Source organism: Balaenoptera ricei, chromosome 2, assembly GCF_028023285.1.
Source record: "Balaenoptera ricei isolate mBalRic1 chromosome 2, mBalRic1.hap2, whole genome shotgun sequence".
In the NCBI taxonomy this organism is placed as follows: domain Eukaryota; kingdom Metazoa; phylum Chordata; class Mammalia; order Artiodactyla; family Balaenopteridae; genus Balaenoptera; species Balaenoptera ricei.
The window spans coordinates 180,858,326-180,877,548 of record NC_082640.1 but is presented as its reverse complement, the minus strand read 5'-3'; the positions used below and the strand labels follow the sequence as shown (position 1 = coordinate 180,877,548).

Sequence of the window (19,223 nt, the reverse complement as noted above, 5' to 3'; positions counted from 1 at the left end):
CTTAGAAATCATTTTGATAAGCTCTGGGGCTTACATCTGTGTGGAGACGTCATCGTAGACATTTTCATATATATTATTTAATCACTCATAGCTCTGCAGATAATGTCAACTCTATTCTACCTCCTGACATCTTACTCCAGAATGAAGGACCATTTCCAAGGTCATTCAGAGAATGGTGGAACTGGAATTTGAATCCATGTGTGTCATTCTTTGCAACCGCATATCAGCGTAAAAAATGAAGTATTCTTTTTAAAGTAACTCAAGATTCTGGAGGATCAATCATGAGTGCACCGTATTTACCCAGATGCTCCATCAAAGAATGCCATTTATCAGGAAACTACTTCACAAGAACTTTAACAATTTAGCTTCTTGAGTGATTGATTTCAGAGTTGACTCTCATTAGATTCTTGCAGGCTATGTTTAGCAAAATGGATTATGTAATCCATTTTTTGAACTGAATTTTTATTATCAGATATATTTTCTAGTCAACTAGTCATGATTGAACTTTTTGATGGCTCCAACTTCAAAGCTACATCTTACATAATTTTAAAATCTGGCACTAAAAATATGTTGAGAAACATAAATTAGCATTTCTGGGGGAAGAATGATGTGTATTATTCAAGTTTTCTCTGGAAGAGTGGTGAAGTGTAGGGACTAATGTAGTGTAATCGCTCTAGCACTTACCAATGTATGATTGTAAACGAGTCGGTTCTTCTCTTTAAGCCTTGGTTTTCTCATCTGTAAATTGGAGAAAATAAAAGCATACATCTTTTCAAAAGGCTTTTAAATTGTCATGAGGGCACAGAGGAAATGGCTGTGAAAATGATTTGTGAAACGCTAAAGTAAATGTAAGCTCTGGAAAGAATTCATGATGCTATTTTGACCAGTAGAACAGTCACCAGAACTTACTAAAGAATTGATGCATACCTGTCAGTAATTTTGAAGGTGTTGATCAAGATGATTATTACCACTGGTAGATCATTTGTTATGAATCTATTGTTTTCAATCGTGGAGTCCATAGGTTTTCACGCTCAACCTTGAAAAGTTAAAGAATATTTATTGAAAAATATTATAGTTATTAACATCATTGTAATTATCTTATAGTCATTAAGACGCTCATAATTATATTCTCATTCTGTCTTCTGTTTAAAACACAGCCTATGTGGGAGAGGGTCCTGTGATGCCTTTGCAACCGTCAGGCATGTACCATCCCAGCCTGGCACACTTCCAGCCAGGGTAATTGCATTCTGCTCACCAAAAACTCCCTGTAGTTTTCCCCAGAGAAGGGCTCCCTCATTTCCTGCTCAAAACCAGCTGTGCTATGGGGCTGGCAAACAGCTGCCATGTGGCTACCCAGAGGTGGCCGTGTTTCAACACGGACCAGAACAAGGTTTGGGTATTTCTGTGGCCAAGGCTCCAGAGAGAACCAGCAGAGTACCCAGGCATTTTCTTTTGCTAGTGAAAAACAAAAGCCTTCTCAATCATACTTATCAGTAGATGCTACAATTCGGGGATGGGGGAGTGAGAAATATGGCTTTATTTCTGCCTCTATTTTGAAGTAGAAAAAACTCATCGTTGTATAAGATCGTGTACCTCCAGCTGCCACCCTCCAATCAGGGAACTAATAGTCTGTTTTATCTTAATTGTTCATAGTTAAAGATGACCTCCTGTACCTCCTAATTAATTACTGAGTTTCTTGTAAGATTCTCCAGTTAGAGCTAAAGTTGGTAGAAAACCTAGACCTCTTTCTGAACTGTGATCTTGCAGACATATTTTTGAATGAGAACATGATTCTGTTTACATGATGTTTAGTGAAAGGGACGATGTAGAAGTCTGTGGCTTCATGCGGGCCTCCCATAAAACCCCATGCAGAAGATGAAACATGACACCCGCTTTGTAATCCATCCAAGACTCCGACCCCCAGTCCATACATTTCATATGTATGTAATCAACTTTTATTGGTTCTTGAATTACATTCTGCGAGCACAGAACTCCCCTTTGCCAATTTGAGCACAGTAACAGAGCTTGGAAGTGTCATTAATAAACAGCCGTGTGGCTTGAGCACAGTGAAATGTTTGTAAAAACTCCTGCTTGTACCAATGCTTATTTTGGTGGGAGCGAAGCATTAGAGACAATATTTCACACATAAAAAAATAGAACATCAGAATTAGAACCTTGATAGACTGAAGTGAGCAAACTTCCTTTCATTCATTCATTCATTCATTCTCTACTTTGCTGAGTGTTTCCTCTGAGAAAGGCATAGCTTAAACGTACATGACTTTGCCCTGGACATAAAGAGCTCATGCAGAGGTGAACCAGCCCTAGCCATCAAGAGATTATGGAGTGTTGTCATTTGAGAGAAAAGCATGTGGTTACAGAAGAATGTTTCTAAAAGCTGCTAATCATGACTACATTATGGTACAGGACCAGGCATTGCTATTCACCTTGGCACATTCAGGAACTCAATCAGGTTGGAAGAGATGACCCATCCCTCATGCCTGGACTCATGCTAACCAAGCACAAAAAGTCAGATGTAGAGAGCTACCAAAATGTTCATTGACTCGGTTCAGATAAGAAATTGACCTGCCAGTGACAAAATGCCCAAGCTGACCAAAATATTCACTCTCCATATGCAGCCATACCAAGAAAGTTACTGAAGCGCAAAGGTTTCTTAAGGAGAATGGCCACTGGGACCCAGACAGTGAGTGGGCGACTCTGACATCTGGCTATGACAGCCTCATACCTGAATCACCACCAGGAAAAATTCTGAACCAAGGACTGCTTTTGCTGGGACAGTTCTTATGGGCCCTACCAGGTCTAGTCAGCTGGACTTCCCAGTTCTTTTTCTCAGGCTGCCCACCCTTCAGCTAATCACAAAGGTTCTTCTCCTGATAAGCATAATAAAAACCACCAGGCACCCACATCCTAAAGGATAAGCTCATTCCAGCCCTGACTCTTAGATACTATTGCTGATTCCTTGATTTGGGTTTGAGCTGTACCCAAGCTTCAGTGCACATTTATGGTTTGCTAAGTTCGTGCCCAAAGATGGCTAACCCACCTATAGTGTGTGGATGGGATGATTTTAATTCTCAAAGGCAAATGCTGATTCTAGGGTTTGGGAGCACTTGTGATCTCCAAGAGGAATCAAATTTCTGTGCAACCCAAACCTCAACCCACAAGCACATACCCTCGTAGCTGTAATTTTCTTCATTATGTCCCATTGGATCTGGTTCTTCATCCTCGGTCCTGCACATGGAATTTCCAGGTCATTCATGTCTCCCCAGCCCCTCTTTTGACTTTGACAATTTCATCACACGTTCCTTCCTCCAAATATTTATTGCATCTGCCTCTTCTTGATCTTTCCCACTGCTGTCATTGTGAATCAGTTCCTGGCTACTTCCGGACTGATCTTCCATAAACATTTTATTGACGCTGAATCAAGCCTCCACGTTCATCAAATCACTTCCCAGCACAAAACTCTTCATCATACTCCATACCCTGCAGCAGAGATTCCAACCTCCTCAGCCTGAGTTTCAAGTTTGCACAACTAGCTACATGTGGTCAACAAAGAATGTCTTTCAGAGTCTGCAGATCTGGATTCTAGGTCCACTTTAAAAATAGGTTAAGAGCTGAAGAAAGCCATTTCAACACTCTGAACATCAGGGTTTGTTTTTTTATTTAATTTTTATCTATATTGGAGTATATTTGACTTACAATGTTGTGTGAGTTTCAGGTGTACAGCAAAGTGATTCAGTTATACATATACATTAGTTTTTAAGTGTAAGCTAGAAAAAACAAAGCCTGTCTCCTATGATGTTTGAGAGGATCCCAAGAATGAGGTTCGCAGCTGCACTACTGAATGCCTTTATCCTGTCCTCCAGTGTTCACTTTCCAGCCTGTACCCCATTTCTAAGGCAGACTGGGGTCAATCCCCTTTCTCCCTGACTCTAAGGAGATTTCACAGTCCAGCTCCATCACCAGTTTTTCTCGACGTCTCTTTTTTACTAGTTTTATTGAAGTATAGTTGATTTACAATGTTGTGCATTGTATTGAACATGCTGGAGAAAGAATGTGGGTCCAGAGTCCAACCCACTCCTGCTCAGATCCTCTAAGTCTGACGCCTACTTTAACTGGGATGAAAATGTGTAAGAGTTTAGTTCTTTCCGTCAACAACCCCCTCTTCCTCCTCTTCTAATTTTTTTCTCTATTTTTCCTTCCTTTATATTTCTTCTTCATATCTGCCAGTGTTTTGCTGCTAATGGAGGAATTTTATTTTCATGTTTTTATTTGCTTCTCACTCTATGAAGTAAATTAGACAGGTGTAATGCCCCTAATTTATACACTGTTAAGTCAAAGTTTAGACTAGTCTAGTAACTTGACTAAGGTCACACAGCTAGTAAATGAAGAGCTGTGGCCTGAATTTTATCTTCTAACCCTAAGATCCATGGTCTTTCAACAGAAGCCCTTTTATTACCATGCACTCAGTTACCAACAAATGTTCCAAATTGTAAGCATTCTTGCAACTGACAGTTTTAGGACAAATCTCCAAAACATTTTTTAAAAAGGAATATATTTTCATGTGCCTGTTGGCCATCTGTATGGGTTCTTTGGAGAAGTGCTCAACATCACTAATAATTAGAGAAATGCAAATTAAAACTACAATGAGGTATCACCTCACATTAGTCAGAGTGGCCATCATCAAAAACTCTACAAATAATAAATGCTGGAGACGGTGTGGAGAAAAGGAAACACTCCTACATTGTTGGTGGGAATGTAAACTGGCACATCCACTATGGAGAATAGTATGGAGGTTCCTTAAAATACTAAAAATAGAGATACCATATGATCCAGTAATCACACTTCTGGGCATATATATGGAAAAGATGAAAACTCTAATTTGAAAAGATACATGCACCCCTATGTTCACAGCAGTACTGTTTACAGTAGCTAAGACATGGAAGCAACCTAAATGTCTATCAACAGTTGAATGGATAAAGAAGATGTGGCATATATATACAATGGAATACTACTCAGCCATAAAGAAGAATGAAATAATGCCATTTGCAGCAACATGGATAGACCTAGGGATTATCATACTAAGTCAGAGAGAGAAAGACAAATATCATACGATATTACTTATCTGTGGAATCTAAAAAAAATAACACAAATGAACTTATTTACAAAACATAAATAGACTCACAGACATAGAATACAAACTTAAGGCTACCAAAGCAGAAAGGGGGGAGGGAGGGATAAATTAGGAATTGGGGATTAACAGATACACACTACTGTATATAAAATAAAAAACAGGATCTACTGTATAGCACTGGGAACCGTATTCAATGTCTTGTAATAACCTATAATAGCAAAGAATCTGAAAAAAGAAAATATAAAAAATATACATATAATATATATCTGAATCACTATTTTGCACACCTGAATCTAATACAACATTGTAAATCAACTATACTTCAATTTTTTAAAAGCAATATATATTTTAATAGACGTAATAGATACAATAATATATCACTGAATAACTCAGGAATTTATTTTGTTTTTCTTTGCAAAGGAAGAGGTAAAAGCTTTTTTTTCTGGAACACCTCTTGAATTTCTGATCTTTCATACCCATGGCTTCTATATATTTATACGGCAGGAACATGGGTAGTCTCTCCTAAACATTCTGGCTTGAAGGGTTAATATCAATCTTTTTTTCCAAGATGATATCTTAACTGAATATGTCCCTAGTGGTCTAACAGTTAGGATTTGGCACTCTCTCAACTGAATATAGACATGGGGTTGGCAGCAGAGCTTTCTCACCACATGAACTGTCTTCCTCAGAATAATCACTATCCATTTACTACTGTTTATGATTTTTCCCCATTTTTGCACCCCTTTCTGACTTTCATTCTGAAGCATGATTTTCTATCTGTGCTAAGGATACTTCATCAAGAATACACGATGTGTCTCATCATTCCTTACATTTGGAATCTCTGAAACCACCACTGGAGCCCATGATTGGAATCCCAAGGGGACTCACCATAGTTTTCTAATATGAATGGAAAATAGGTTTAGGGGAAATGAAAAAAACGGATTATCAATTCATTGGGGTCAACCTCACATGGAATCAGGATTTTTAGTCAAAGTGACCCAGAATATTTTTTTTCAGTCCATCCCCTTATTTCCAACTGTTCCAATTGTTGGGAAACAATTTCAAGAAGAAATAATTTTCCCAAAAGCATGAGGCTGGTCAGTGGCAATTGGGGATGTCCATTCATGGATGCATGTTGTCAGGCTCAGGGGTCTTAGAGGACTGTCTCGTTGGTCGTCTTGCTATGTTTCACAGTCACGTACCCTTAAAATCCTCTTACCTTGTCATCTTCTGCTACTAGAATGTTCCTTCCTCCATCCTTTACATAGTTCACTCTTTCTGATCAGGTCACTGCTCAGAAGTGACCTCCTCAGTGACACCTTCACTGATCCTCTGCTGACTGTCTCTTTCCTTACCCTGAATTACATTTCTCTACAGAAACTTTCAATACCTAAACTCCACAGTAGACAAGATTTTTACATAAAGTATGTACTTAATTAGTATTTGACCAATGAAGGTTGCATGGGTGGGCGGTTGGATAGTTGGTTCCATGTTGTGGATTGCCAGAACTGCATGAGCTTATTTGAAAGACATTTAAAAATGTAAACTCTCAGTTTGATTTAGTTTGGTTTCCCCACAAAATTCCTGCACAGCAGGCACTTAAAAATAATGGTCTACTTCTAGGAACAAGAGCTTTGCGTTTTCAGACACATGTCTTGTAGAGTCACTCTGTGCCCCCTCCAGAAGCTCAGATGCCTTGCAAAAGCTAAAACATCTTGACACCAGCAATTTTGGCTCTCGGGATGCCGAGGTCCCCCCAAAAGACTGCCCTGCCCCCCGACCCCGCCCCCCAGGCCCTGAGGTTTTTCTCTGGTCTCTCTTAAAGAGCAGGGGAATATTACTCTGCTGGCGGTAGTGAGGGCTGATGAATATGACAAGGAGCCAGACACTAGATTAGCAGTGCGGCCATAGGAACAGAAATGGTGAGTATCAAGTGGAGGGATGGCCCTCAGGAAGCCAGTGGGAAGTAATCTTGAGGGAAAAAACAACAACAACAACAAAAAACAGAACTATAGGCATCACCCTCCCAGACTTCAGACTATACTACAAAGCTTACAGTAATCAAAAAAGCATGGTACTGGAAAAACAAAACAAAACAAAAACAGACACATAGACCAATGGACCAAAATGGAGAGGCCCAGAAATAAACCCACCCACTTACGGTCAATTAATCTTCAACAAAGGAGGTAAGAGTATACAGTGGAGAAAAGACAGTTTCTTCAACAGGTGATGCTGGGAAACTGAACAGCTACATGTAAAAGAATAAGATTAGAACATTTCTTTACACCATATGGAAAAATAAACTCAAAATGGATTAAAGACCTAAATGTAAAACCTAAAACCATGAAACTCCTAGAAGAGAATATAGGCAGAACTTCCTTTAATATAAAACAAAGCAAAGTTTTTGGGGATCTGTCTCTGAAGGCAAAAGACATAAAAGCAAAAATAAACAAATGGGATATAAGTAAACCTAAAATCTTAGGCAAGAAAAGGGAACCATGGACAAAAAGAAGACAACCTACAGAATGAGAGAAAATATTTGCAAATGATATGACTGATAAGAGGTTAATATCCAAAATATATACAACTCAATATCAAAGAGTTAACCCAATCAAAAAATGGGCAGAAGACCCAAATAGACATTTTTCCAAAGAAGATGTACAGATGGCCAATAGGCACATGAAAAAATGCTCAATATTGCTAATTATTAGAGAAATACAAATGAAACCAACAATGAGATGTCACCTCACACCTGTCAGAATGGCTATTATCAAAAAGTCTACAAATAACAAATGTTGGAGTGGGTATGGAAAAAGGAACCCTGTACCCTGTTGGTGGGAATGTAAATGTACGCAGTCACTATGGAAAACAGTATGGAGGTCCCTCAGAAAAATGAAACTAGAACTACCATATGATCCAGCAATTGCAAAAGTGTATATACATATGGAAAAAACAAAAATTCAAAAAGATACATGCACCCCAATGTTCATAGCAGCACTATTTACAATAGCCAGGACATGGAAGCAACCCAAGTGTCCATCAACAGACAAATGAATAAAGAAGATATGACATATATATAGATAGATAGATAGATATACAATGGAATATTACTCAGCTCTAAAAAGGAATGGAATATTGCCATTTGCAGCAACATGGGTGGACCTAGAGAATATTATGCTTAGTGAAATAAGTCAGACAAATACTGTATGATATCACTTATATGCAGAATCTAAAAAATAAAACAAATGAATGTATATAGCAAAACAGAAACAGAGTCACAGGTATAGAAAACAAACTAGTGATTACCAGTGGGGAGAGGGAAGGAGGGAGGGGCAAGATAGGGGTAGGGAACTAGGAGATATAAACTACTATGTATAAAATGGATAATCAACAAGCATGTATTATACAGCACAAGGAATTGCAGCCATTATCTTAACTTTTAATGGAGTATAATCTGTAAAAATACTGAATCACTATACTGTATACCTGAAGCTAATATCATATTGTAAAGCAACTATAGTTCAATAAATAAATAAATAAATAATTTTAAATGAAATCATACAGTTAAAAAGAGCCAGTGGACTGGCTGGTTTTCTGGAAAAGGAAGATGGAAGACACTTGGAATGGCTCACCAATGGGATGACGCCGGCTCCACCTCTCCTCTGTTTTGTCTATTTCCCCCGTAGGCACCTCCTGTCTTGTAAATCACCATAAAATGTTGGGGAGTCTGCTATTAAATGGCAACAGCTGTCAAAAGACCTTTGTTTTGACCCTGGGTCTGCCTTGAGAGGTCATGCTCACTTACGGAGTCCATTTCCTCATCTGCAAAATGGCCTGAATTATTCTTGCCCCCTCTAAATGAGAAGTGCAGGGAGTTGGTATTCTTAAACCATGTATTCCGGCACAAATGCACAGTCTCACTTATCCATCACAAAATCTTATTAAATGGTATCTTGCTTTGTTTGGTTTAGTTGTTCAGGACGAAATGTTTATCCTGATCTTGCATTCTGAGAGCTCACAGGAATTTTAAATCTAATTTGATTTCTCTGATTCTGGCTTTCCCTTGACTTCCTATTTCAAGAGCGAAACTAAAGGAGGATCTATTTCTCTTTGGTTTCAGGTTCTAACAGTGGGGCTTTTTTTTTTTTTTTTTTTTGCATTCTGATTGCAAGCACAGCCTAACAAAGCCATATTTAAACGCAGGGAAATGTCACTTACATGTTAAAAAGCTCACAGAAGCAAGTCTGTCTCTGCTGAATCTTTGAAGACGCTGCTTAATAAAAACGAGAGATCTTTCTGACGCTGTCCAACAAAACCTCCAGTAGATTTGTTCCGTGCATATTTTTGACGAGAGAGATAAAAAGAGGGGAAAAGGCAGGGTGCAGCACAACAATCATTTTTCATTACAGTAAGATGTCCTCAAGCTTTAGTGCAATGGAGTCAATCAGAAAAGATTGGGTATTAATTATGAAGGTACACTTCAATTTATCAGCAAAGGATATCAAACAGGCCAAACACCACAGCCTCTCACATAATTTATCTCTTCCTTGTAGGGAAGCACATAGCAACGATTTGCAAATTGCCTCCTCTGCAAAAAGAAGGGAGAAAAACATACACACACAACACACAATTAAAAGCAGATAAGCATCAGGCGATGTGTCACATTTTCAGCAGAAAGCCGAAAGTGGAGGTCTTAATCTCCGGGGTTGGTTTGCAGAGAGTACTCACTGATACTTTCCTTGATGTGACTACTTAACTCCTATTAAAATTAATAGGGGTCAGGCTTGATCATCAAAGGAGAAAGGGCCTCCTGGCACGTATAGGCTTCAAGTAATAAGGATTTGGTGATTATTATATTATTTGGCCGTTCATTTTCAGATTATCTTGTAAGTGTATGCTCTTTGTGATCTTTGGTCCAATTATAAAGAATAACATGTCGTTTAGGATCTATTTTTGTTAAAGCAGCTTCTTCTCTTAAGCATATAATTTAAGAGGGCATATTGACAGGACCTTAATGCAGAGAGCTTGAAACTCCCTCCCCTGAAATAAATCATGTCAGTTACCATTTCTACACTAGGTGTGCCTTTGTGAGACCTCTAACCCAAAGATTTGGAGAGCATCAATTCATAAAGAAACCCAACTCAAATATGTCTTGGGGAATGGAAGGAGAGGGTAAGTTTGCTTGAAAAAGTGACATGAACATGGAGTCAAATGATGAATGTGAAAAATCCAAGGCAGCCATAGTTCCCCAAAATCTTTGAGACTCAGTTTACTCTTCTGGTAAATGGGTGTAGTGCCATCAGCCTCAAGGTCGTTTGAAGGAAGGCCACATTTGTAAAAATGCTTGGAACAAATTGCCATGGCAAATAACACAAAAGACACCCAATGTCACAGACTCTGATCTGTGTACTGAGGAGAATCAGGAAGAACAAGAGAGTCATAATCCATTTGCAATTTTTATTTTTTATTGGAGTATAGTTGCTTTACAATGTTGTGTTCATTTCTGTTGTACAACAAAGTGAATCAGCTATCTGTATATATATATATCCCCTCCCTCTTGGACCTCCCTCCCACTCCCTAACCCATCCCACCCATCTAGGTCATCACAGAGCACCTAACTGAGCTCCCTGTGCTATACAGCATGTTCCCACTAGCTATCTATTTTACACATGGTACTGTGTTATTTGTTAATCACTGTACCTTTAAAAATGTCCTTTATCCTACAAAATGATGCTGCTGATGTTATGTTTATTGTTCTAATTTCCTTAATGGATAAAATTCAAAGTTCGAAATACTTAAAAAATTGAAGATGAACATACATATATTTGCAATTTTTAGGTATTTCAAACTTTGAATTTTATCCATTAAGAAAATTAGAACAACAACAACAAACATAATAACATCAGCAGCATCATTTTGTAGGAGAAAGGACATTTTTAAAGGCACAGTGATGAACAAAGAAAGTCCCCACCATGAAATCATACTTCATCTCTCTCTTATTTTTCTCATTTTGCTGCAGACTGGTGAAAGTGACCTCACAAACTATCTTTGACCTACAGGTAAGCATTCAGGAGCCTCTGAAATAGACCAGTGGCAGCTCAGTGCCTTGGATAGATTCAGTAATTCACAGAGACATTAACAATTAAGCAAGCAGGTGCGGTTGAACTTTTACTTTCTCATCTGCAGATCGAAACATTGTGCTGCAACCTACAAATGAAAGAAGATATTTACAAAACATATGTCTGATAAGCGGTTAATATCCAAAATATTTAAGGAACTCATACAACTCAACAGCAGAAATCGTCACCATCATCATCACCGTCACCATCACCATCGTCATCTGATTAAAAAATGGGCAGAGGACTTGAACAGACACTTCTCCAAAGAAGATATACAAATGACCTACCTGTCGCGCGGCGGAGCAAGCGCTGAAGGCTAGGCGGGCAGTGAGTCGCCATGGAACCCGATGGGACCTACGAGCCGGGCTTCGTGGGTATTCGATTCTGTCAGGAATGGTGAGACCCTGCCAGCACTGTGGAAGGGGAGCAAGTAGTGGCCCCAGTACTGACCTCTGACCTCCTCCTCCCCACAGTAACAACATGCTTTACCCCAAGGAGGACAAGGAGAACCGCATTCTGCTGTACGCGTGCCGGAATTGTGATTACCAGCAGGAAGCCGACAACAGCTGCATCTACGTCAACAAAATCACGCACGAAGTGGACGAACTGACCCAGATCATCGCTGACGTGTCCCAGGACCCCACGTTGCCGCGGACCGAAGACCACCCTTGCCAAAAGTGCGGCCACAAGGAGGCGGTGTTCTTCCAGTCACACAGTGCCCGGGCCGAGGATGCCATGCGCTTGTATTACGTGTGCACGGCCCCACACTGCGGCCATCGCTGGACCGAGTGAACCACTCTCCCCCTTGTGTAATAAATGCTGTGTTCTATGGAAAAAAAAAAAAAAAAAAAAAAAAGAGAGAAGGTGCACAACATCACCAGTTATCAAGGGAATGCAAACCAAAATCACGAGATACCACCTGACAGCTGCTAGAATGGCTATTCTTGAAAGACAAGACATAAGTGCTGGTGAGAATGTGGAGAAAAGGGAACCCTTGTGCACTGTTGCTGGGAATGTAAATTTGTGCAGCCACTATGAAAAACAGCATAGAGATTCCTCAAAAAAATAAAAATAGAACCACCATATGATCCAGCAATTCCACTTCTAAGTATGTATTCAAAGTAAATGAAATCACTATCTATCTCAAAGAGATATCTGCACTCTCATGTTCACTGCAGCGTTATTCACAATTGCTAAGCCATGGAAACAACCTAAATGTCCATTGATTGATGAATAGGTAAAGAAAATGTGGTATATACATACATTAGATAGAGAAAGGCAAATACTGCATGATCTCCCTTATATGGGAATCTGAAAACATCAAACGCATAGAAACAGAAAGAATGGTGGTTGCCAGTGGCTGAGGGTTAAGGTAAATGGGGATATATTGGTCAAAGGGTACAAACTTTCAGTTATAAGATGAGTAAGTTCTGGGGATCTAAAGTACAGCATGGTGACTATAGTTAACAATACTCTATTGTACACTTGAAAGTTGCTAGGATAGTAGAGCTTTAAAATTCTCACCATAACAAGGATGTGTTAACTAACCTTATTGTGATACACATTTTGCAATATACACATGTATCAAATCATCACATTGTATACCTTAAACTTTCATAATGTTCTAAGTCAATTACATCTCAATGAAGCTGGGGAAAAAAATCATTGCAAAGTTTGAGAAACAATCAGATCCCCAGATCCCCCCCTAAAAAATGCTGTGCTATATATACTCTTAACAAGGTTATTTATACTTCTACATTTTCTGTCACTCTCACTCTTCCTTTTCATATAAGTCATTGGATCAAGCTTATTTTTACTGTTGGAATTTTCCTTAATAACTTTTTGTCTTCCTGAGTTATCAGTTTCTGAGAGATGTTAAAATTTCCCACTATAATTGAAATTTTCTATTATTATTATAGTTCTGCCCATTTTTCCTTTATGTAGTTTGAAAACATGTTGTTAGGTACATACAGGTTCAGGATTGTTCTATGTTCCTAGAGAATCGTTGTTGTTTTAAACACTATCTAACAAAATTATTTTCCCTAATACTTTTTTGTCTCTAAGTCTATTTTTTCTGCTATTCATATTGCTGTTCCATCTCTCCTTTGCATTGGGCTTTTACTGTTTTTTTTTTTAACCTTTTTACTCTCAACATCTCTGTATCATTATCTTTATTTATTAATATGTCCCTTGTAAATAGAAAATAGGTGGAAGTTGTTTGCTTTTTTGTTTAAACAGCTTTTCATTTTAAGATAATTATAGGTTTACATACAGTAGTAAGAGACAACTAAAATAGATCCCATGTACCCTTTACCCAGTTTCACCCAATGTTAACATCTTGCAGAACTATAGTCCAATATCACAACCCAGATATTGACACTGGTTCAGTCAATGTACAGAAAATTCACAAGGATTCCTCGCATTCAACTTTTATAGCCACACCTACCCCCTTCCTATCCTCACCACTCCTTAGCCCCTTGCAACCACTAATCTGTTCTCCCTTTCTATAATTTTCTCATTTCAAGAATGTTATATAAATAGAATCATACAGTACTTAACCTTTTGGGATTCACTTTTTTCACTCAGCATAATTCTTTAGAGTTGCATCCAGGTTGTTGTGTGTTCAAAAGTTAGTTCTTTTTTTATCACTGAGTAGTATTATGTAGTATTACATACTACAGTTTAACCCTTCACTCATTGCAGGACATCTGGGTAGTTTCCAGTTTTTAGATATTATGAATAAAACTGCTATCGACATTTGTGTACAGATTTTGATGTGAACATAAGTCTTCTTTTCTCTAGGATAAATTACCCAGGCATGCAATTGCTGGGTCATATGGTAGTTGCATGTTTCGTTTTTAAGAAAACTGCCAAACAGTTTTCCAGAGTGGCTGTACCATTTTACATTCACATCAGCAACATATGAGTGATCCAGTTTCTCTACCTCCTCATCACCATTTGGTGTTGTCACTATCTTTTTTTTATTTTTGCATTTTATTTTGTTTTATTTTTATTTTTCTATTGAAGTATTGTTGATTTACAATGTTATTTTAGTTTCAGGTGTACAGCAAAGTGACTCATTTTTTTTTTCTTTTTCAGATTCTTCTACATTATAGGTTATTAAAAATATTGACTAGAGTTCCCTGTGCTATACAGTAGGACCTTGTTGTTATCTATAAGGGAGGGTGGTAAATTAGGAGTTTGGGATTAACAGATACACACTATCTTTTGTTTAAGCCACTCTGATAACTGTGTAGTGATATTTCATTGTGGTTTTAATTTGTATTTCCCTAGTGGCTAACGATGCTGACATCTTTTGATGTGCTTATTTGTTGTATGTATATCTTCCTTGGTGAAATGTTCTTTATGTCTTTGACTGTTGTCTAATTGGATTGTTTATTTATTGTTGAGTTTTGAGAGTTCTTTATATATTCCAGACAATAGTCCTTTATCAGATTTGCAAATATTTTCTCTCACTCTGTAACCTGTCTTTTCATTCAATTAGCAATGTCTTAGGCAGAAAAGTTATTTTTTTTATTTTGATGAAGTCCTACTTAACAATTTTTTCTTTTACAAATTTCATTTTTGATCTTAAGTCTATGAACTCTTTGCCTGGCCCTACATCTGCAGATTTTTTTTTCTCTTTTTTTTCTAAAGCTTTTATGATTATACGTGTAAATCCCTTATCCTTAAACCTTTATCCTAAAAACCCTTAATTTTTATAAGGCATGAAACTTAGGTCAAGAGCTCTTTTTTGTTTTTGTTTTTGCCTTTGGATGCCCAACTGCTCCAGCACCATTTGTTGAAAAGGCTATTCTTCCTCCATTGAATTGCTTTTGCACTTTTGTCAAAAGTCATTGGACATATTTGTGTGGGTCTGTATCTGAGTTCTCTACTCTGTTCCATTGATCTATGTGTCTGCTTCTCTGCGAACACTACACTGTCTTGATTACTGTAGCTATATAGTAAGTCCTGAAATTGGGTAGAATGATTACTCCCAGTTGATTACTCTTTTAAAACATTGTTTTAGCTATTCTAGTCTCTTCGCTTTTCCATATACATTTTAGAATAATCTTGTCTATATCTACCCAAAACATCTTGCTGGGATTTTGATAGGCATTACATTAAACTTACGTATCAATATGTGGATAACTGACATCATTACTATGCAGAGTCTTCCAATCCATGAACACTGTATACCTCTCCATTTATTTAAATTTCCTTTGTTTTTTTATCAGTGTTATGTAGTTTTCAGCATACAAGTCCTGTTCATGTTTCATTAGGTGTTTTCATTACACCTAAGTATTTCATTCTTCTGAGGGATTATAAATGGCACTGTATTTTTAATTTTGGTGTCCATACATTCATTTCTAATATATAGAAATAGTATTAATTTGCCTTTGTCTGTCTTATATCCTGTGGCCTTGCTGAACCCACTATTTCTAGGAATATTTTGTAGATTCCTTGAGGTTTTCTACTTAAACTGTTTACTTTTACTGTCTTTTTTCCTAATTCTTTTACTCTCAATATCTCCATGCTATTATTTTTATCTATAACTCTTGAAAATATTATATAGCTGGAAAGTGTTTTTACTCTAATACACGCATCTTTCTTAAAACTAGCAAATTTCATTTATTTATTGTGACTAATGATAAATTTAAGGTTAATCCAATAATCTTATTTTTTATTTAATGCAGCTTTTTAACTCTTGTTTTCCCCTTTATTTTTCCTTCTATTGCATTCATTAGATTTTCTTTCTTGTTTTTTTTCTTTAAATTATCCCTTCTTTGGTGGTTTCCTTCACTTTTAAAATACATATTTGACTTAACAAACTCTAGTCAACATGATTATTCTTCTGAATATTACAAGAACTATAGAACATCTAATTCCCTCTCCTATCTTTCATGACATTGTGGTATAACATTCTCTTACTTCTAAACCTATTCAAATTCATCTGTATGATAATTACTCAGTTTGCTATAAATCTGTATGCAAAATCAATCATTGTTTTTTCCCAGCATTGTTTTTCACATCCCTCCCTAACCTAAATTTCAGTGTCCTTCATCCGTGTGTATACCCTCCAACAGTTCTTTAAGCAGCAGTCCCTGAGTGATACTTCCCAGGGACATTGTTTGCCTAAAATGTCTTACTTCACTCTTGAATCAGCATTTAGCTATGTCTAGAACTAGGTTGCGATCTATGTTCCATCAGGGATTTGAGGATATTATTCTGCTGTCTTCTGGCCTTTGGTGTTGGAGACAAGAAGTCTGTTGCCAGCCTAATTGTTCATCTTTTCCAGATAATCTGACTTTTCTTGCTGGTTGCTTTAGGAATTGTCCTTGCCCTTTACCAGTTTCACCATATGTGACTAGATGTGGATTTATTTTCATTTTTATTTTCTGCTCAGACTCAATGGGCTGTAGCCCAAGATTGGCCACTACTAGCACTTCATCTTCTTCTCTCATGTACATACATACATACAAACTTCTCTTTAGTTTGATGCTCCAGTAATTAACAGTGTGGAGAACCTTTCTTTGAACTTGCCTTAAATAAAGCACATTTGGGGCTCAAGCCAAAAGCAACTGGGAACAGAAGATGCAACAATAGCTACAGAGAGGGTTTAGAAGTAGAAATCAAACATACCTTCAACTGCAGAAGAAGGAGGCACTCTTTGGCAAAACATACTCTGGTACTTTAACAGTACTCCCCCCACCCTTGTTAATGGGAGACATTCCACTTAGAGTTCTGTCCTGTTACTACCTCTTCCTTTGACCTTGGGTTAGTCCTTTTTCTGTTTGACCATGTACAGAAGAAAAGGCAAGCAAGACCATCTTCAAGCTCCCTTGCACTGCTAACATTTTAGGACATACATGATCTCTCCAATTCTTTCCAGGGCTGAGCAGATCATTCTATCTCTTCCAAGTGGTTAGCCGTGAGTGCAATTACGCACTTGGTGCCGAGAACATGCAAGACCTCCACTGTGTCTGTCATGTCATCGGATACTTGGGTTCTGGCATGCCCGCTGCCAATCCTCCTCCCCCTGACTTCCATCTAAAGTGATGCTAAGGGTCCACATCTCACTTCCTTGACAAAAATGTCAACGGCATTATCTTATGGATGTGTTGTACAGATAAGGGAAAGTCACTTTAAACAATCTGTTCCATTCACTTTGGATTTACTTGGCTTCCGTCTTTATTTTTAATTCAGCAAAGCTGTGGTCTTTGTCCTGGAGGTGGCAAAGCCAATTTCAGTCACTGGCTAGGTGAGTGGGTCACCTTCCACTGTGTGTTACTTTGTCATTTTCTCAAGGAATCTCACCGTCAATCAGAAGAAATGAGACATTCTCCGGTCCTCCAGGGAAAACACATCTTGTGTATTTTTTGTACAAAAACCCCTTACAAAATAATGAATTTTCAGCACCCAGCCTGGTTGGTCATTTGGGGAGTGTAAACTAGAGGTAGCTTCATTTGTGGAGTACCTCAAGTTCTATCTTCCAACTCAAGTGTGACAATAAGATTTTTTTGTCCCCATATTTTGACAACAGGATTAAAGACAGCTAACCGTCACTGAGTGCTTACTATGTGCCAGGCACAAAGCACTCTATAAATCATCTTTATTTTTCCAGCTCTTATAACAGCTCTCTAAGATATGTACTATTACATTTTTTCATTCATGGATTAGGAATCCAAGAATTATTAACTTGCCTAAAATTGTCTCTCTTGGTGGCGACTGAGCAAGATTTTGACTCCAGGTTTGCCTGAATCCAAAATCAGATTTTCAGCCTCTGTTATTTACCCCCTAGGTACCAGTGGATGAAGAATCGCTGTGTTCACTGTCCTGAGTGCTGTCCTGACTCGTTATGAGGCAGCGATCTTAGAGGTGGCAAAGGAGAGGCATGAAGATACTGAGTCATCTGCCCATTTGATTCGTAAACTAAAGCGTCCAACCAACCACTGCGCTGGACAGCTCGGAGGGCAATTCTGACATGGAGAAGAGGCAGGAAATATCGACTTCTGTTCATTTTATGATTTTTTAAAAGAAGGAAAATACCCCTAGATTAACAAAAAGTGATATTCTTACCACTTTAATGCAGAACAAAGTAAAACAGAAATTAGCAGTTTATCCTGCTAATGGATGGATGTACAGCAGAGGTAACTAGAGTTCAAAAAGAAGGTTTGTTATTTTCTTAGGCATGCAGGTGAAAACGGGTGAACTTTGCAAACACACTGTATATAGCATAGGCGGGCTCACATAAGAATTCTTCACAGCATTGCCATGGTGTGTTCAACAACTTCAGGCCATGTGCACACATGCACACGTGCTAAAGTGAATAATTGTAACAAACAACCTACATGCTGATGTAGCAAAATAAATGAAAATGAGACTCATACAAGCTGAGCAAAGTACCTGGGAATCCCACTTTTAGGAGTTTCTCCTATGTATTATATGATCTATGCAGAGGCTGCTTGTTGCAGCTTTGTATGTGTCTGTGTAATAGTGAAAAATTGCTAACGAGCTAAATGGACTTTATTAAATTAATTACAGTGTACACATAGTATGAAATACCAGACAGCTTACAAAGAGGATAGCTCTGACACGGAAAAGGTTTCCAAAGTCTATTGGTAAAAGTCAGTTGTGGAACAAAATGCATAGTGACTTCCAATTATGTAAAAAATTAAAATAAATCAGATACATGTGTATGTGTATCACACGTACATTGAACCAGAGGCAAAATATGTTTCTAATACGATTTGGCCATTAGAGACGGAGACCCTTTCTCTACGGTAGCAACGGTTGAAAAACTTCAGCTGAACACTATTTTACATCTCAATTACTCATGATTAATGTAATCAGATGGAATCAATTAATAAAGTCAAAATATACAGAGAGAATTAAAATAGCACAACTAGCACACACAGTTATGCAGATATAAACAGAAGAGGAAGGAAACACTG

At 37.9% G+C, this 19,223-nt stretch overlaps 1 protein-coding gene across 1 annotated transcript; it reads left to right on the top strand.

Moving 5' to 3' along the window:
- The first annotated feature begins 11,559 nt into the window (after window positions 1–11,559).
- Window positions 11,560–12,105, top strand: LOC132360764 (DNA-directed RNA polymerase II subunit RPB9). Its single transcript, XM_059915858.1, has 2 exons — window positions 11,560–11,664; window positions 11,742–12,105. Exons 1-2 carry the CDS (start codon window positions 11,606–11,608, stop codon window positions 12,058–12,060), a joined length of 378 nt encoding a protein of 125 aa, XP_059771841.1. The 5' UTR covers window positions 11,560–11,605; the 3' UTR covers window positions 12,061–12,105.
- Window positions 12,106–19,223: the final 7,118 nt, after the last annotated feature.

What these genes read in the sequence shown, in the direction of transcription:
- LOC132360764 (XM_059915858.1), top strand. Translation starts at nt 11,606, where the DNA reads ATGGAACCCGATGGGACCTACGAGCCGGGCTTCGTGGGTATTCGATTC. An exon ending in ATTCGATTCTGTCAGGAATG is followed by an intron (nt 11,665 to 11,741) that starts GTGAGACCCTGC and finishes TCCTCCCCACAG; the next exon opens with TAACAACATGCTTTACCCCA.